Raw genomic sequence first — 20,318 nt, forward strand, 5'->3', positions numbered from 1 at the left:
TGCAGGGTAAGCAAACGAAGTATTGAGAGGTATGTAGGTAGTTCGGATAATTTTGGTAGTCAAGGTAGTTGAGCCCCTGTAAAAGTTAGTGAGGCCGGTAAGTCGTAGCCACCGGGGTACGCAGCGTTAAGTCCTCGGAGTCGACGGGCTCCCCCGTAAGAGTTAGGCCGAGATGTGGTGACGTCGAGTGACGTGGTGCAGTGTACGTTGTGTTAGTGGTAACTCGGCAGGCCGACGGGCCCTAAATTGAGGAAGGCCCGGGATGGGACAGCATGGTAGCCTCCGGTGAGTTTTTACTTAGCTTCTTTGTTATATGGCGGATAGCAGACAGAGTACGACACTTAAGACCCTGTTAGCGAGAATGTATGCAGTTTAATGGACATTTATCCAGCTTGGGAGTCAATCTTTCATTTGGTCACCGGCACTACTGGAGGGAGACTTTCGGGGTAGCACAAACGAAAACTAGAATGGGAGACGTGAAAGGGCATAATGAATGGGGACGAATGAATCTTTGGTTAAGGACCAGTAGGAGGTGTGCTAAACTCAGCCGGAATGATCGTATGAAATGACACTCGAGGGCATAAGGAAATTAAGCATAAACATGACATTCAACCTAGCAAAGCCGATTCAATGTACCAGAATGACCAGCCTCAAATAACATAAAGCATCGACTATCACCCGATGCAATATTGTCTGCAAGGGAGGACTTTCATCATTTTCTATCTTTCTCTATCTTTGTCCTTCCTCTATTATTTCTTCTCGTTTTTCCTCTTTGACCATCTATCGAAGGAGTACTGACGAAAGGTGGCGGTTTTCTTCATTTCTGACTAATTCCACACTTCAACTGCACTTTTCCACTTTTCCCACTTTCCTATCAGCCTTCCGCGCTACAGAAGTCAGACTTCCGGGTGGCGTATTACCGTCGCTTTGTGCTCGCCCTGACTGGCCCGTCAGCGTGCTACCACCGTCACCGCCGTGTCACGCCACCACTGGACTGGCATGCAACAGGCGCTGCTGGGTGTCCCGCTCAATAGAGCCTCAGTGGAGCCAGGGAGGTGGAAATAAGTGGTAAGCAAGAACTTTTAAATGAATGTGTTATATCAAATGTAAGGCTCATGATTGGCTTCAATGAAAATACGACGAGGTTTATTCTTAGATGGATCCTAGAAATGCACTAAATCGATCGTAGCTGTTGCCTCAGCATGCAAGTGTCAGAACTTCGGCATGGATCTTGAATTGAGTGATGCAACGGTTGCACGTAGCACTCCGAAACAGGTCACATAACCCGCGCCCCGTTGGGCTCTGCCGAGCAACGCGCCCGGTTGGGGGGGCCATTTTGGCCCCCCCCCCCTAAGATCTCGAGAACCACGCAACCTAGCGACAAGCGGCAAACGGTGTTGGATAGCCCTATCAAGGAACTACCTTGTGACCCAATTTTATTGACCTAGGTCAAACCGATGACGTCACAGGTCAGGTCAAAGGTCCAATTTTCACCGTTTACAGGCATTTCAAGAAATGCGTTGTAAAATCGAGTAAAATGCATTTCATTGAAAATCATCGATGGGGAAATGTTCTTCAAACACATATTTTGCTATTTGAGGTCACTGATACCAGGTCAGGCCACAGAGGTCAGGTCACGGGGGGTCACAATATGAAAGTGTCGTGTGATACATGTTTTATGGTCCATTTTACATGACAAATGCGATTATGTGGGTCAGGCAGCCTTTGGGGCCAGCTTAGGTCACGTTTTGGTCAAGGTCAGGTCAAGGTCAGGTCAAGGTTAGGTCAAATTAGGTCAAATTTCAAAGTTAATATTTTTGCATAAAATGGGTATCGAATCGATGCAGCTCGTCACGGGGAGTTCAATGGTGGTCTTTGTTTTGGCGTACGTGGTCTAGAATCGCTAAAAATTGAGTTCAAAAATTTGACGTCATCATTTCTGAACAGTTTTTTCGCTATAACTTGGCCAAAAAACGAGATATCGATCTGAAATTTGGTATGTATATAGAAGGGCGCTGGGACTATCACATATATTCCGCTTTTTCGAAATTCGGGAAAATATGGATTTTTTAAAGTTTTTTTCTAAAAAAATTAATTTTTTGATTTTTTTTTGGTCAAAAACCCAAAATCTTGAAAATCCGAGATCGCAGTTTTGTAGCGCCGCTTTTTGTCTACTAGGCCATATAAAGAACTTTGAAATTGCTTGATAACTGTAGATTTGGTGCGCGTTTCAAGATTGCATGTTTTTTGCTCATTTTTGCTCGAACATGACCTCAGTTTGACCTCAATAACTCCTGACCTAAGATGACCTAAGACTTGAAATTTGGTGTGCAGGTGTCAAATTGATGCCCGGGAAGGTACTGAAAATTTGGCGATTCAGGAAAAACCAAAGGGGGGGCCAAAATGCCCCCCCCCCCAACGGGGCGAGGGTTAAGCACATCATGTGCATTGTGCGTGCTTTGAACAACTCTGCATGAAATGCCAGCGTTCAACGGCTAACAGATGAAGAAAGCGGGTGTTGTTTGTTTTTAAACAGTCCTTAGATATTCATTTGCACAACAAGCGCCTAAATGAGACATATTTAGCACATTCATTTAAACACCCAGCCCTGTGATATGAATGATCTGGCTGCTGCATCTGTCTTATATGTTGGGCAGTAATCGCCACGCCATGTGTGGATTGCCCATGATCGTAAATACATACATACATACATACATGCATACAATGTTTTACAGACACGACAGCCTTGTCCTTTCATCAGCAGATAGGTCATTGAGGCCATGATGTGCTTGCGAACAAAAATAGCAAGACACCTTTTGTAAGGTGTCTTGCTAATTACGGAGCGAGCGAAGCGAGCGGAGTCTCATACTGAATTAAGGGAAAATCCTGAGTATGAGCAGCCGGCCGGCCGGCCGGCCGTGGGGAGTGGGGACGCTTTTCAAAAGCTAATATCTTAGGAACGGGACATCCGATTGACAAGCGGTCTTCTTTACTGAATGTCACTTGGACGTAAAAGTTCTGTGGTGTGATGGCCACCATGCGTTCTTGCCAACCACCGCACGTGGCGCGTGGTAAAGTTGGACATTTTTTAAGAACCCCCAAAATTGCAACCTCAATAACGGCACAACGGTTGGGCCGATTGAATTGAAACTCGGTACACAGTTAGGTCTCCATCAGATAATTCATCTGCATGTGTTAAGGTTGGGGTGCTACAGCACGTGCGCACGTGCAGGGGGCGCTCCCAGATCTCGAGAACGGCTGGGCCGATTGCGCTCAAATTTGGTACACGGCTGGGGACCAGTTAGAAGGGTGCCGTGCAAAAGTCAGTTTGGACCCCGCTTGCACGTGCGCACGTGCAGTGTGCCGCTTCCAGATCTCGAGAACGGCTAGGCCGATTGCGCTGAAATTTGGCACATCGCTAAAGACCGGTTAGATAGGGCGCAGTGCACAAGTTAGTTGGAGGTACCCCCTCGCAATTTCGCACGTGCAAGGCCCATCTTCTCGCTCGCTCCGTTGGTCGCCCAAAAGGCGTTTTACTGGTAATTACGTAATATACGTGACTGTTGCCAATGCCTAACATGGACGCACCTGATTGTGACTGAGCCGCGACGACCATTGGTGGCTTCGTGGGAGCCTAATGAGCGCCCTCAATGTCGGCACAGTCTTGTAGCTGGCCGGGGAAACCTCTCAGTGCCGAGGCAGGGGCGGATGTGGGCGGAGCTGCCTCGTCCTAACTACGAGGTGCTGCATTTGAACTCGTCCTGGCCCCGTCGGGTGCCGAATCCTAACTTTTAGCTCCTGCGTCAGACCGATGGGCTACTTTGCATCACTCAGTGAGAGCTCCCTCTGGCTGAAGTTAGCCAAAGCGAATCGCAAAACGAGTAACGGAAATAAGATAAGCCATTCATTTCGGTTTGCGAAGACGCTGTATGACGAAATCGTTACATAAAATGATTCCATTTTACTGATCTCTTCAAGAATTGAGAAAATAAGCTTTCCAGAGGAAGCTTTTGTTAGGGCAGGAGTCCCTGACGGCTGGAAAATCCCTTTGATCTATGTCTAAGCTGCTCCGGCCTGGCGTTGCTAAATCTTGTGTTGCTACTGAGCTAGCCACCCTAAGAAATGAGCCAAATAGTCATAGAGCTAATTTCTACACGCTCATATTCGCAAATCGCATTTTAAATTTTTCCCCATGTTAACCCTATGGGAAAATGCACGTGCCGATTACCCCAAAACGGGTTAATTATATTTCAAGCGACCGATGCCAGTCGGTAGCTCCCCGATACGGGACCAAACGTTGAAAATAGCAAGAAATTCTACCGTGCCGTTTTCGAGGGATTCAAAATGACCCACATCGCGGCAGAAACGCTAAACACCCCCCTAGAGAGGTAGCTCAGGTTGGGATTTTCAATAGAAAATAAAGAATAGTGATTGTTCTTAATTGAAAAGTCCCAACCTTTGGAGATGTCCGCAAGGGATATATTTCTCCCCACGGACGGACCTCTTTCGTTCCTTCACATCTTCGCTATCGGTCGCACTTCCTGAAAGCTCTTCAATGCTCTCCGCCGGTCGGCCATTTTGGCAGGAGCTGTGAATAGGAATTCACAGCTAGTTTAGCGCCGAGACCATTGGTGCTCAGCAATTGGACATTAGCTGTCATCCACATTCTTTCTGGACCGTCTTCTTTTTCGGCTAGGCATTTTACTCACTTTTGTCTCCATTAGTCAACTAAAATTGGACCTATTCAGTGCAGGTTTAAGTGCAAGTTATTTTTTATAAATGGGTAGTTTGGGCGCTCAATTGAATAGGGCTCTTAAATGATGTGCATTTTAAATATCATAACGTGACCGCAGTCTGCGTGGGGGCGGCTCGGCTACGAAATGAACTTTTTATCTCTGAGTATATGGTGCTGGTGGCAATACACGCAAGACAATATAGGGTAAGGTGCCTAATTAGCGACCCTTTCCGATTTGCGACCTACCTCCCTACAGAAAAACTGGCAGGAGAAAACGTGGTAAAAACATCGTCAACAGGTCAGCCATACTTTGGTTATCAAATTAAATTATTTTCCGGTCGTCGATGTTTCTGGTGAGACGTTTCAGGTGAGTTTAAATAAAAATGACGAGTTTCTTATCCAAAACGTGTGTGATTGGGCCCTCTCTGATGAAAAGCGATGCACATTAGGATAATGCACCTTTTTTATTCTGAATCGACATTCCTTTTTTAATTGATTACCGTTTTCCTATAGTGAATCACTTAACTGTGCACAGCATGGCGGTTAAAAATGTGTCGCAACTCATATTTCCTATTTGCGCCTGACATGGTCGCAAATAGCTCAAGAAGGGAAAGAAAGGGGAAAGAGAGAAATGAAAATGAGGTGTTGCTGAAGCTTGCAATGTGTGGCAGAGGATGCCAAATGTCGTCACCGACTGCAGGGGTGCCGAATTCAGCGCGGACCTCGAATATCATACAAGATAGCCCGCAAAATTTGGGTTTCCGCCTTCTTTTCGCCTTCGGTGCATCACGTGATCAGTTTTTACTTACGTAAATGTGTTGGATAAACGTTCCTGTTCGAGTGATTGAGTGCTTTGCGTATAGGTTACCTTTTTTAGATCATATTTCATCTTTTCAGGCGTCGCATTTTTTTGCCATTTTTAATATGGGGAAACCCATAGACTTATTAGCGACCCTCCCCGGTCACTAATTGGGAAGAGTTCCCTATTAGCGTTTTTTTGCAATGGTTTGCCAAAATGCTCACTACAAATAAGTTAGTGAATATTGGGGCAGAAAATGACTATATTTTAATAGAAAAATGAACGATCTCTCCGAAAATCAAGCCAGTAACACAGTGGCACCCACAGAGCGTGAGCAATGACGGTTCAAATTAAGGGGGTCGCTAATTAGGCACCTTACCCTACCCTTCGTGACCGCAGAAATCTGACCGCCGATATATCCCGGATCAGTTTTGATCCTGCTTCTCTGACTGCTTCATTGGTGGCCTCTACTACTGCTAGAGTGAAAATAGGTATAGCAGTCTGATAGACTGGCGTTTCTCCTCTAATAACTGATTCTTGTCTTATAAGCTTCATTTGCTGGAATTACTGCCGACAATGACTCCAGATTAGTACACCACTTGGGCATACCAACCCAGCGACGTTCTCTTCCGCGGATGAAAAAGCAATGTTTTATAAATTCCATGCATATCTTATCAACAGCAGCCCAACGTTCGTTATTATGTTGCGCATTCCTTCGTGACATCATCAGCCTTAATTAGCCTTTCTTTCCGCTCTACCCAAGATGACTCAGCTCTCGCTCTCCCCGACCCAGCCCCTCCACACTCAGTCTCAGACCGTCACAGCTCTCAGCCACACTCAAGCTCAGCCCTTCCTCACGTCCCGCCCCGGCCTCATATTTCAGCTCTACTGCCCTGTCGTTTCAGACTCAGCCACCGACGGAGGCGACGGGCGGCGCTCCGACCTTTTCCTGCCACCACGGTGCCGACGAGTGCCGCGCCAACCTGGTACACGCCTGTGGCCTGCGGCTGGCCGAGCGGCCGCCACAGGGCGTCCGGTTTGTCGTCTGTCTGCTGAAGGAGATGAGGCCGGCGCTGTTCGAACAGCACGCGGCGCAGGTGAGCGTGGTAAAAATATTTCGATCGGAATGTTATTGAAGGAGACCTTTGACAAAAACTACTTTTATTACACACAAATATGTCTGTGCGAAACTCCTTTGAATTTTAGGCTACGTACCAAAATAGTGCTGAATCCTCCGAAACGATTACCTACCTAAATGTCATTCAGTACGGCATTGTATGAATTATTTATCAGGTTTTCAGAGCTTCGCTGATATCTAGTTAACGTAAACTTCCGTCGATGTAACTCCATACGCACCTCCCGGAGCCCCAATTACGTGGTGATGAACCAGTCAGAGGGCCCTGACGCCACCGCTCTGGCGGCGGCCGGAGCCACTGGTCGATCCTCAGATCTGAACATCTGTCCCCCCCCCCCCCGCTCGCCTCACAGGCTCTTGATTGGGTGATTAGGTGGGTCCTGATGAAGCATTAGGTCAGAATCAAGATGGCGGCTCCAGCATTGGCCAGCTTCCGGGCCCAGAAACTAGCCTTAATTACTCTCTTAGAAGACAATAGTTGTTCTTGTGATATGCTGCCAGCTATTACATATCAGAAAATGATTTTTAGTTTGGTTACGTTCCTTTGGGGCTCAGTGGTGGTTGTAATTGCCTAGAAGTGCTATCAAGGCATTTCTAGGCCGATCAGAAGCCGATTGGGGTATTGACGATTGGGGTTCGTGACGAACTGAGTTTACTAGGTGTGCTCCCCCATGTTGCAGTGCGCCAGCTCCAGCGGTCTCTCGTGGTCGGCTGTCAGCGCATGCGCAGACGGCGGGGTCATCAGTCAGGTGATGGAGCGGTATGGAGAGCGAACAGAGGCGCTCCGGCCTCGACTCAGCTTCGTGCCCACAGTCACCGTCAATGGGGTGAGATGTTACTATTTTTATATATTTAGTCTAAGTGATTGAATGGGTGGCATGCGGCCTAGGTGCTCACTATGTGCGCTGTGGCACGGTACGACACGTATGCGAGTACGGCGAGATGTGGCGGGATGCGAACGACGCGTGTCCGACGCAAGCGAACGGACGCGTGCAAAGCAACGCACCGTAGCAAAAAAAAAAAAGACACTTATGTGAGGCGAGACCAAGCGTAGGTGGCTCGTTGCTTGTAGAAAACGGACAAATATTGTGATGTTTTGCGTCCTTAAATACTGATATAGGAGCTGGATGAAAAGATCATAAGTTTTCATTTAGATATTAGGTACATACCCAAAAAATTGTTATCATATATGATTACAAAGCTCCCATGAGAAAGCTTATCTAAGAATATAGTCGAAGGTTTATGTTTGGAGAATGAGACGTTGCCAAATCATAGGTACATACCTTCTCCGTATACCTCTGGCGGTACAAACCGGTAGAAGTCCTTCGTTATTGCGTTCCAGACTGTCGGAGAGTCCGAGATGCGAGCATCGTCACGGGAAAGTTAGGCGCTGACAAACTTCTGCTAGCCCCCGGCTGATGTCAGACTTTGGTAGTTAGAGTCAGTCTCCGACGGGGATGTGGACATTCGTTTGCCAGTTGCATAAGTAGCTGCTGCCCATCAGGGATGGAGATATTGGTTCTTATCTTGAGGACCTTGCACTTATTCTTATACCCATGATAAACGACAATCGGCGAGCTGGAGTCGAAAGCAAATAACAATTCATAATAAAAAGCTCCAGCAAAACAAAAATGCATGCATTGTATTTGTCATGATCTAGCGTAGGAAAAGGAGTCGGTGTCTCTCGCGCGCTTCGTATTGCCACATTCCAAGGATGTCGAATTTCATGCGAAATTACTGACGACATTTTTTTCCTCTTCCAGAGTCAAGACCGGCAAGAGGAAATGCGGTCATATTTTCTTGGCTTCGTGTGTAAGTGGTATCAGGTAAGTCATGGGCTCAGGGGATTGGTGACGTGTTTTTGGATCACACAGATGTCTGGGAGATGGCTGCTTGCAATTATAATCGTTTCATATGCACGACAAAGTTTCTTTTTTCATTCTCTGATGCAGAATGGTGTGCAATGAGCATCAAAAGGTCAGCAACGAACCCCCCCCCCCCGCCCCTCGTCTCACTTGTTCGTCAACGCTTAGCCTCGCTCAGGGTTTTGTCAGTTCCTGCTCTTACCCGACTCTGTTCGCTGCCGGAGGTCGGGTTTCTGGCACTCGGGGTCATATTGCCCTCAGGCGCCACTTTGTCATATGATCCGGCGCATCCCTACACCGGAGAATGCCTTAATTGGAGAGGGTTAGTGTCCAGGGGCTCGTCTTCACGGCACACAACCAACAATTTCACTAATGATTCCGATAAATGGAAGGTTACGGCAGCGTGGTGGATGCTGTTTTGCTTATTATTTTTTTCACCGTTAGCAGTCAATCAGGTATCATAACTATCAAAACAAATATCTAGAACCGTAATCGGCACTATAAAGCCGAAAATTTAACTTCAATAAACAATATAAGCATTGCATAAAGTCTTGTTATTTTCCCAGGAGCTGTTATTGATCCTTAAGTGCTGCCCAAGTAATCAAATAGCGAATCATGTTCTCTGCTATATAGCTTTACTGGCTATGTTTGAACACATTGTCGTCCGCGCCTTTTGCTTAGCATATTGACATCGGCATATATTTTAATGTAAGCCAAGTGGACGGGATTCAAGGCCTGGATGTCATCATGCTAAATGTCATGTTATGTAAAGCAGATTTGATTTGCAAAAATTAGACGGTTAAATAGGCAGAAGGGGCGAGATAAGAAAACAACGAGTGACGTGGGATCAATGTGACCAGCGTGACTAGCATGGGAGTGATGGCTCAGAGTGTGCAATGTGCATTGATAACGATGTTTCATAATATTCATACGTTCTCTAAAGACCGCTTGAAGCAGCACAAGCTGGTAACGGAGAGAGAGAGGGAGAGAGAGAGAGAGAGAGAGAGAGAGAGAGAGAGAGAGAGAGAGAGAGAGAGAGAGAGAGAGAGAGAGAGAGAGAGAGAGAGAGAGAGAGAAAATGATTTTATATCCATATACGTCTTCATAATCAATGCTTTAACCAAAATATAAGTTTAGGTTAATTGTTCAACTGCGTGTCACATTCAGAGGAAATTTTAATTAAAAATTATGATTGCGACAATTAAATGCACAATGGAAGCCTAGGACATACCTGCCTGCGCCGCAACTCGCAAACTTATCGCACACGCACTCAGGTAATTATAGCGATGAAACTACGTTTACATTTTCCATCACTTATCCTATTTCGCCACAGACAAATGACCACATCAATTATAGAAGTTGCAATAGTGTGCGATGGTAATTGCTTTTGACTGAAATGTGACTATGGATCGAAAGTACAGCAATCATCATTTTGTGGCGGTGCAGTATTGGTACAAAGGAGCCAGGGCTAGCATTATTACATACGCCATCGCACAGTCGGGAGCAGTTCGTATCGACCAGCTGAGAGGCGGCACAAAAACCACCGGCCAGTCGACAACATCCGAGCACGAAACGCCACTATCGCTTATCGGAAAATAGACCAGAGCCGCGTCACGCGTTATAGCGGCCACCGCGAAACGGGCTGCAGTCAACTCGGTGACTGCCATCTCTGTGTGTGTGTGTGTGTGGTGAAAGGCGATGGTCACAACACGTAAAAACAGGCAATGTGATCCTTTTCAAATATCGCTTTCCAGCTTATTATATTATTTAGAGAGTGGCGTGCGTACTTTCCGAGGACCGTAAAAAGTTATTGCTTTTACGGCGGGGATAAATTACTTTCCACGACCCATAACGATGGCAAGCGAAACTTGGAAATGCGTCATTCTTACTATCCAGGTTTTGTTTTCTGTACTGACATTTAGAAATTCGCTTATTATTTTATTACGACAAAAATCATCTTTCACCCTTGCAAACATGCTGGAAAAAATAATGATGGACCGTCGAACCGAAGGGCGGTATGGTTAATTGTCGTGAAAATATGCATAACTGTCATAATCTTGATATCAGCCGTCAGAGGCTTTCTAATTTTTTTTTTATGCAAAGGTAAAGAATAATAGGGTTTAATAGCAAGTAACGGAATTATTTCGTTCTTTTATTGCAGACTGTTGACATCGACATTGCGTTGTCTATGACGCCCTGGCTTCAGTTTGACGTGGACTATCATCCTGTTAGTATCGCCCCATACGAGGCTGAATCCCTTGTGGGCAAAGTTACGCTCGACGGCTCTGTTGTCGTTTCGAGAAGCCTTGCAGACCGTCAACCAGCTACGTGTCGGCAAATCCTGCCAATGTGCGGGGCTTCCAAACTGCGTCGGAAGCCCGACTCGTCCAGTAGCCGGGTTCTGCTTGAGAGGTCCCGGTACGCAGTGGGGGTTGTACCCATTACAACTATTTCCTCAGGAGATATTGTGGCCCGAATAATGCCCTGAGTGACGCGCGATGCTAACCTAATTAGGTGCTGCCACATGGCACATTACCAAAGTTTCTAGCATGACCATTGGCATAGACTTCTCTATTCTTGTGACACGGTAGTCTGCCATTCATTATATTAACTAAATAACACGTAATTAGCTTCCAAGAGTTGGCTATTCCAAAGCTATATCTTAACTATATTTTCTTATGGTGAAAAAGGTTACACGGAATGATCTATATATTCTTGAACTTGCGCAATGCTTTCAGAGGTTCAGAACTAAATCATTTTATAAGAAGAATAATTAATAGTAGTACCCCTCCGTCCCTTCCTTTCTAAAAAAAAAATATCTCTAAAATGCATTGACAACCAACAGTCAGTGGGTGTCCACTTCCAGTCGTCGCTAACCTGCCTTTTCCGTTTCAGGACAGTAACGGTGAAAAGCTGTCTGGATGTCCGTAGGTCGGATCGACCACACCTCTCCGCTCTCAATCACACCTCTCAGCGACTCTCACCGGGGTTCCCGGTCGGTCAGTCACAAGTTCATACTATCACGCGTCACGACCGCCATCCGACCTGTCTGACACACAGCAGTCATCACTTCACCGCTCCACAGGTAGAGCTCATCGTACGGGCAGGTCGAAATACTCAGCTTCACTGGGAATCGATCCTTCACTGGGAATCGATCCCGGGCTAGACGAAGGACGAAAGATCAATGATCACTTCGAATGTGATACCCAGATGACTAACTCAGAGTTTATTGGACTCTTGTTGACCAAGTAGCCGTGCGGAGTGATGGATCAATCGTGAATGATGGCGTCACGGTGGATGACGTCATAATGATCTGAGCGAAGAGGTATACCACAGAGTCCGTTCTGCTACTTTTGTTTTTCAACAGTATGTGAGGAACTATCGATTTATTTATTTTTTACATTTATGATTTATCAGTTAGTTATGACCAATCTTGTACATACTGCTGCACAGAAAAGGTTCCTTATCATTCACATTTCATCAGAATGCACGCTAGTGTTGCATTGCTTTTGCTTACAAAAGTCGTCATCCATTGTGATGAGGTTTGTTCCAAAAGCAAGATCTCGCTCTACAATGAATAAGCAGATTTTACTTACAATATTTCACTAAAGACCCTGCATGAAATTAGTGCATAAGATTATCTAAATCATTCACCTTTAAGACGTCTCTACGAAAAAAACACTTGTTTTAGTCGCCGAACGATGAAATCTTGACTTTTTGTATTACCTCAGCGAACTCAGACGTTGCTATCTTCTTTCTGTTCCCTGATTACTCCGAAGTATAGGTGATTTTATGAGTTAACATTCCAAGGCATATGTATTTCACTCTCAAGTGAACCGAGTCGCAAAGGCGCCGGGTGACAGTCCTACCCAACAATGGGCGGCGAGAAATAGGCACGCTGTGAGAAAACATTCCATGGATGCCAACTAGCATCCTAGGACCAATGCAGTCCTTCCTCTCACGCTTGTGAGAAATTGTGCGGGAGACTGACTTCTTGTGGAGCATTTAGAAATGCGAATCTCATCTGCACTGGCGGATCCAAAACGGTAGGTAGCTCCTGCAGTGGGAGGGGGCGAATTTCCCGAAAAGTGTCTCCAATTTCCAAAAACTCCTCGGATTTTGGTTGTTGATGCGTTGTTTTGCTTTTAAAGACAAACTTACCGAATAGAAGCTGCTAGCTTTTCTTATTATGCATTAGAAAAACAGCAAAATTTATGTCTTATGCCTCAAGGCACCCACCAAGGATCTCATCTTCAGCGCTTATATTGTAATTGAATATGCGTCGGCCAGATTTGTGGAGATATTATCGATGCTGATATTATTGTTGTTATATCGTTATAAAATACAGAATTTGCGCCATTACTACGGTTGAGCAGTACACTGAAGTATACATATGTTGTGATGAAGCGTATGTGTCACACACAATATTGATTCTATGACGTGTTCATGATAAGCAATGCAGATAACTATTTTTGCCCGTCTGCTTCAACAGAGAATAAAGCATAAGGCGATGTTGTCCAATTAAATCCGTCGCCTATAAAGTAAATGTCGAAGCGTCCAATAGCGAGAAGTTAAGTTCACTTACCCTTTACAAATTAATGCCAAGGTAGGCATTAATGTTTGTTTGATTGAATAATAGCTTTATGTGGGTACGTAGGTATCTGTGTGCTTTGGTTCACGCATGACTGGAGATATGATCAAGTGAGATGTCACCGTGCAGTTTTTACCCGTCTCCCGACTGCATTGGAACACATGAATTGGGACACAAGTTAGTTAAATTGAAGTCATTTCAAGCTCAAAGATAAAATACCAGGACAAAATGTTTTGTTGCGCTACAGGAACTTTGTGTCTGAGCTACAGAATCGATTTGGAGGTCTCTGAATACCGAGGTCTATATTTCATCACATGCACAGTCAAATGCTTTAATATTTATCCGTGTTTATGAAAGAACACAGTGTCTGATCACCTGTAAGTATTTCATGTTAAATAATTGGTATCGGTACACTGTGCGTTCAAATGTAAACTGTACAAAATGGTAATGTTCACGGAGAGGTGTTGTTGTTGTCTGCGCGTGTGACAGTGTCGGCGCTCGCTCGTCACGGACACGGTGTGTAAGTCACGGTTCGTGACATTTCGTGATGTAAGCTGAGCGGCATGTCCGTGAGCCATATCTTTCCTGTTCTGAAGTCACTCGACACATATTAACTGTTCCGAAACACCCAGCGACTTCTGACGCTCCAGAGTCGAGCTGCGTTGTACATATGTATCACATGCGTACCATATACCGTGCTCGTGCGTGTTTGAAATGTTGTGATGATGTTGGTTCAGTGATCGGATTATTTCTAATGAATGTGTAAAACGTAATAAAACCACACTCCAGCCGTCAACAGTATAAGCGTTTGAAAATAAATCCTTACGAAACGGATACAGTCGAAGGCGAGGCAACCGAATTAACCTCTAACGCCATTGTTTGGTGTCCTGCGCTGAAGAATTTCATTTAAAAGAGATAAAACATTTCATTTATTTTCAGCGTATAGCATATGTACAAATTGCTTAGTGTCAAACAATATCCCTTTCAATACGAAAAGCATCAAGACTTTCAGTGGATGCGTAACTTCTTACAAAAATATCAAACTGTAGTGACTAATTTTTCTATCTGCAAACAGTTCGCAAACAGCCAAGAGCCCGTACAAAGAGATAACCGAATAAAACGATCACGACCCACACATTTGTACCGGCATAGGACTCGATATACCCTGCTTTTCTACACGCTCGCACAGTTTCGCGCACATCATTGCGCGGCAACGGCCCCAGCGGGATGCTCTTGCGTGGCAAGTGTCATTGCTGTCACTGACATCCCTTACTGACACACTGCGAACACTGACACATGGGGCAGCTCACCGGTGCGTACCCGCGACCAAAACCCTGTATTGGTACTGCACCATTCCACGAAGGGCTCACACAGCTCTCACTGCCTATACGAGGCTGTCCGAAATCCGAATCGCTAGCATCACACTCAAATCCAGACCGGGAAGCTGGCATTCCATACGATGACAGGATTTGTGCGTTTCCTGCCTCCACCACAGCGCAACTTGGCACCAATCGCATCTGCTCCAGCGTCGCTAACGCATTTCTAAACGTTGGTTGCTGCAATATTATCATTACTGTTGAATTTTTCATTCAGTAGACAAAGTAAGGCGTTGGTGTAGGTAACCATTTGCGTTCAAGTAGATCAGCGATTTTACAACTCTTTTTTCACACCTGTCCCACAATGCTTTTTCTGGAGCTCGAAAAACAATTCACAAAATCAAACCATGCTCATTCCTCTACTGGCCTGGGAAAACAACAAACATGTCAAGTTTCAACACACGAGTTGTGCACTAAGGTACGCTGGCATCTCACCTGATGACATCAAACATGACGTCACACCCCGTACACCTATCATCTCGTTCACATGTCCATAGATTCTAGTTTCGAGATGCGCAGAGCACATGCGCTGCATGGTCAGACCATTGATAGTATGCTTTCCGTAACTGACTCTCTGACAGCAACCAGCGCTGGTATTTTGTCTACGTCATCACGAAAAACGACTCAACCACCACAACTTGATGACAGACTGCTATTCCCACGAGCTACGTCCTGAGTTAACTCGGCTAGTCTCTGAGCCTGCAGCATACCGAGCCTCCACGCCGGTTGTTTATCCGAGGTCACTGCGGAGTCACTTGGGCTAGCCTTTGAAACCGCAACGCACGCCAGTAGGCCACTCAAGTCGCCACAGTACATCCACTGTCAGCTAGTGAGCGATTGTCCAATAGTGGCAATCCATCGCGCTTTTTCAGTTAACAAAAATATACCCGAAAAGCTTGCACCGGCAAGATCGTGGCCATCCCATGAACCGCTGATAAATGAGAAATCAGTAGTCACTATTTGAAATTGTATCGCCCCGGCACCATCTTGGATGTCATGTAAGAGACAACCGGTCTCTAGCTTCCTCACATGTTTCACTCTGTTTCTCAGCAGATAGTCAAACGCAGGGATCACTTCATCACAGTGGTAACCAGATGGGGCTGCACTGGTGTTCGGGTCTCATTGGTGACCCGACAGGACACCCGAAGGCAGCGGCGAACCCGGGAAAGTGGCGCATCATGGCGTTTATCCTGTCGGAGAAGGAATGTTGTCAAATTATCAACCGATTACCGAGCTGAGATAAAACCGAAATGAGATCAGATGGTTACCTACCAAAGAGATGTTGACATGGTCTGCGACAATATATTCGGCACCTTACACTGCTCCCTTTGTGCAGTGTTATTGCATTTATGCAATTCGATATGTACAAATGACAAGATATAATAAGTCATGTCATCAAAGCCAGTTCCGAAAGCGAGTTTTCCACTCCACGTTGTCTCTGAAAATACCCACATTTATTCAAGTAGGTATATTTCGATGAATTGTAACTTATTGCCAGGAGCTAGCTTATTAATTATGATTTTAATACCACTGTTTTACTCACCTTTCGGGATTGGGCAGGTGGGTGTCCACCTCTGCGGACGTAATGTAGCTCACCGGCGCTACCTTCGCACAGTACGTCTGCCGAATGAGAAATGGTGGGTGTCGTGAAGATATAATCCAACGCAGAGATGACAACACAGAGGGCACAGAGATGACACAACCGTGTTCACTGTTGACATATGCAATGATTTAACAATAAGTTGTCATCTTGATGCCAACTGTCGCTGTTTTTTGGTATGGTATGGTATGTCTTGCACGATAGCTGTTTAAATAATAGGTACTGAGCTGAACATGAGACCACTCAGTTCAGGGACAACGCAAAAACGGGGTTTAGACGTTTTATAGACAACCTACCTGCGCTAATGCTAAGAGGAAGGTTTGTCGAACGCTGCCCTGAACTCCGGGCAGTCGGGGCTCTGGCGAGTGGCGGTGACGGTGCTGCCATCTGTGATAGGTCCGCCAAGCTAGCGCCAGACCGTCATGGTCCGAAAGGTTTTCGTCCAGCGTTAGCTCGCCGTTCGGCTGTAAACCATTGGATCGATCAGTGAGGTTTCGGAAAGACTTTTTATCTTCTTTTCTTCTTCCTTTTTTAACTGGCGAGGTCTGCCTAGCGATTGATCATCACAATGTCCTTTTATTTGTAGCAGTTCCATAGGTAGGTATTCGATAAACCAAAAGCTGCGACTATTTCGAAACAGCACTAAAAGGCCTGCGAACCTGCAAAGGAAGTGATCCCTAAAATTCATTAAGTTTGATCAGTATGCATGGAAAGCACAACTAAAAATAACCCTGCATTTTTCGGTAGAAACATAAATGAAGATAATAGGACCTATATAGTTTCTAATAGACAGATAAAAGCAAGCACACAAACAAAAGCCAAATAAAACATAGTGATTCCTTACGTGAGAAAAGCACGTTGACATACCTGTGCGCTGAACAAGAGACCGCTGATCTCCACTTCCCGGCTGAGATTCCGCGTGAACTGATGTCGGACACAATGTCGTAGATCCGACAGCTGGTGTTCTGTGTCCTCTGACAGCGAGTGGAGCTCCCCGTCACTGTTGAAATAAAACCCTGGAAACGTAACGGATCCGTCAACTGAGCATGTACGCCTACAATTGACAGACAATGTGTCGTTTCAGCCATTCAGCGCGTATTCGCCGCTCCCATGCACTGCGGAACAGCCTACCTTCAGGCGCACACTACCAGCGCCATCTATTGGGAATTACGCAAATTCACCAGGTCGCGTGGCGATGGACTCTTCGTCGCTCTTTTGTGCGGGTTCGTGAAGTGGAGGCTTAGGGAAATGCATTTCAAAGCATGATGAGGAAAGGCCCGACTTATCGCTAGCTTTCCACAGCCACCTTTTCCTCGTGCATAGAAAAGGCAAGTGGATAGCAACTCAAAATGCTTGTTTCTTTTGGCCTACTTTTGACAAGTTTTACAATGCATAATTTGTGATATCATACGACATTTAAAAGGAAAATTATGTCCTGAATCGAATCTACACTCAATACCCGACTGATAAAATATTGGCGTTTAGCAACATATTTTACGTCTAGTTATTACTTATTTCATCCCAAACAATTCGACCAAATACCGCAATATTCCACCATCTCATTTGACTAACCTGTGACACCAACACTGTGCAGCAGTTCGTGAGCGATCGTGGTACCGAGCGCCGCCATCGTAATGTACCGCGGTACATCGTCAAACAGGTACGGCTCAGACAGGAACGCCAGCGGTATCACTGCAGCACACGAGAGGGCAGGAGAGCTGGTGACATGCTTGTTTAGTGGCAAGTAGCGACCTATGGTTAGGTATGTAGCATCGAATACACATGTACCAAAACCCATAAAACCTGCATTCTGTATGTATTCTGAACAAAAACACCATCCAGGCTGGACGGTGGTCCAGCAGTGTTGTTGAACACATTGTTATTAAATTGAATTGCAGCCATCCTGTAATTGTGAAGAACGGCGCTTCAGGCACAATTACCACAATAAACTGAGGGTGAAATTAACTTAATGTACACATTGTTGTCAGTGCTCCTTCTCCAAGAACTAGCCGAAGTCCTCACGGCATCATTGTGTGTAAATGAATCGATAGCAACTCGTTGCTGGACATGAATGAGTGAGCCTCACTGGACGGATGATAGCTACTTACCCACCGCGTTACGGTCCGTTAGGTAGTAGGCGTTTGGCGAGTAGGGCTGAACGACGTAACTCCAACTGAAATGAATCAGATCAAACTTCAGGAAAAACAGGTGGGGGGAGGGGGTGGAAATAAATGAACCTTCTTTCCGGGCGGTGACGTAATTCCTTGCAGTAAAAATGTGAGACGCCTACACACGATATCAAAGCTGCAATTGAATCCTAGATTAAAAATTCCTCCTATATCGGTCCAATGACGTCATTTTTAGAGTCGGAACGGTGACAGGAATTAGGGGGAGACATTGGTCTGGAGTAAAATGATTCGTACGCCCTGAGAGTAGGTTAGGGACCGGAGGACACTTTTTTTTGTTGGGTTAGGCCCTTTCAGTCCAATTGACCATTTCAAAGCCGGGAGAATGATAGGAAATAGGGGGAGACATTGGTCTGGGCAGGTACCCGAGTCACCGGGGCTGAGCCCGTCCAGAGGACAGGCCACCCAGCCCCAAGGTACTCACTGCACCCGGCTACGGGGTGCGCTCCCTCGGGAGCAGCGGTGCCGCTCCAAGGGAGCAGCCCGCATGAGATAAAGTTGCCTGTCCAGCCCGGAGGGGGGTTGCGGCGTGGAGGAGAAGGATTTCAGTATCCTGAGGATAGAAGCACGGAAAGGTGAGGACAAAGATCAAGCTCACTCACATGGTATCTTCAGCTTGGAAGTCTGCTGCGAGGTACTGGTCGGAGAAGGTGTCACCGATCGACGTCAGCGTCTTCATTAATCGCAGCAGACGATGATGATTGGGCTCCTGTGGGGCATCACAGAAAATGTCAGTCAGCGGAAAGTTAACAAGCACCAAGCAGGCATTGAAACAACTGAGCACTGCATTAGGTCAATACTTCTGTGTATTTTGCCCAGGGGATGCCGCGCAGAGCGCCCCTGTTTTAGGAGGTCTAACCTCAAGTTGCAATGTTACCCGCTAGGTGGCACGTGCACAGTCGCACTAGAAACTCACCTGCATATGCAGCCGGTGTCCTAGGCTAGCAGAGTGACTGTTGATAAAGTGGTCATCCCAGAAGCTGTCTGAGGCAGCGATGAAGCTGCGGAGTCGCCGTAGTTTCTCCAGTGCAGTCTGGTAGATAGGCGACGGTGTTTGGATGTTACGCTTTTCTATCCCTCGAATGAGCTCGTCTCGGATTTCTGAGACCAGAGCCGATACCTGAAGAAAAGTACGGAGGAATCCATGCGTCAGCGAATAAGAAACGCTATAGGCCTGGTTGTAATCAGCAATAGTATATGATGGACATTTCATTCATTGCGGAAGTAATCAACAATCAACGTATGATTGAATTAGGCTTAAAAACTTAAGAAAAATGTTTCCAATATGAGAGTCGTTAACGGGCTTGCCATATACCCTTGATTAGCTTATGGTAACTGGTAAGGCTCTTTTCTCTTGCTTTATTTCCATTTTCCATTACGTTGCGTGATAGCAATCAGTAACGACAACACAGTTGACAATTCATGAAGCATCGCATACTGCTACATCGGCTCGCTTTCTCGATCTGTATCTACCGGCCAAACCGTCTTGACATATCCCTTGAAGTCACTGACCTTGACCTTAAAGGCGTCGACCCGGGCTCTGCCTGCGTCCCTGACAAACATGCCGGCCAGGGGTACCGGGAAGACGGTCTCGACCAGACCCAGACAGTACTGATCTCGTGCCTCGTCGCTCTTAGCTGCACCGGACAGGGCGTCTACTAGATAGTCCAGATGAGATTTCCTGTGGGCATGACAGTTGTAGATATGTTACCTTCTTAGTTTATCGTCAAAATGCCGAAAGTTCCCAGACTGTCTGAAAGGGTCGAACCACAGATAACAGTAGTACTACTGTTATCTGTGGTCGAACGTATAATAAATACACTTTACACGTAGCAAACATTATGTAAAATGGTCCAAAAACTAAAAGTTTTTTCAACAGAAAACAGTGTCCCAAAATTTGTCGATTTGGGTGGGAAACGACATCCAAATGAAAATCAATTTTCACTTTTACCTCCAGTTTTCAAGCCCAATTTCCACTCCCAATTCCACTGAGAAAGAGCCGTTGCGTAAATGGTTGTTTTGCATCTGTCA

At 45.9% G+C, this 20,318-nt stretch overlaps 2 protein-coding genes across 2 annotated transcripts in view; one reads left to right on the plus strand and one right to left on the minus strand.

Moving 5' to 3' along the window:
* The window catches only part of LOC122364847 (gamma-interferon-inducible lysosomal thiol reductase-like), a 35,089-nt gene extending 21,172 nt beyond the window's left edge, over positions 1-13,917 (plus strand). The window contains exons 3-6 of the mRNA XM_043335619.1: positions 6,440-6,631; positions 7,350-7,496; positions 8,433-8,495; positions 11,430-13,917. Coding sequence (XP_043191554.1) covers positions 6,440-6,631; positions 7,350-7,496; positions 8,433-8,495; positions 11,430-11,465 — 438 coding nt within the window. The 3' untranslated portion in view covers positions 11,466-13,917. The remainder of the gene's footprint in view (positions 1-6,439; positions 6,632-7,349; positions 7,497-8,432; positions 8,496-11,429) is intronic.
* Positions 13,918-14,030: 113 nt separating this feature from the next.
* LOC122364832 (endothelin-converting enzyme-like 1) overlaps positions 14,031-20,318 on the minus strand; it is a 59,521-nt gene continuing 53,233 nt past the window's right edge. Inside the window, exons 9-17 of the mRNA XM_043335590.1 lie at positions 19,800-19,968; positions 19,204-19,407; positions 18,890-18,996; positions 18,210-18,274; positions 17,674-17,793; positions 16,969-17,117; positions 16,398-16,565; positions 16,045-16,121; positions 14,031-15,691 (exon numbers count right to left, since the gene is read on the minus strand). Of these exons, the coding sequence (XP_043191525.1) occupies positions 15,580-15,691; positions 16,045-16,121; positions 16,398-16,565; positions 16,969-17,117; positions 17,674-17,793; positions 18,210-18,274; positions 18,890-18,996; positions 19,204-19,407; positions 19,800-19,968 (1,171 nt within the window). The 3' untranslated portion in view covers positions 14,031-15,579. The remainder of the gene's footprint in view (positions 15,692-16,044; positions 16,122-16,397; positions 16,566-16,968; positions 17,118-17,673; positions 17,794-18,209; positions 18,275-18,889; positions 18,997-19,203; positions 19,408-19,799; positions 19,969-20,318) is intronic.

Source organism: Amphibalanus amphitrite, unplaced genomic scaffold, assembly GCF_019059575.1.
Source record: "Amphibalanus amphitrite isolate SeventyFive unplaced genomic scaffold, NRLGWU_Aamphi_draft 000702F_arrow, whole genome shotgun sequence".
In the NCBI taxonomy this organism is placed as follows: domain Eukaryota; kingdom Metazoa; phylum Arthropoda; class Thecostraca; order Balanomorpha; family Balanidae; genus Amphibalanus; species Amphibalanus amphitrite.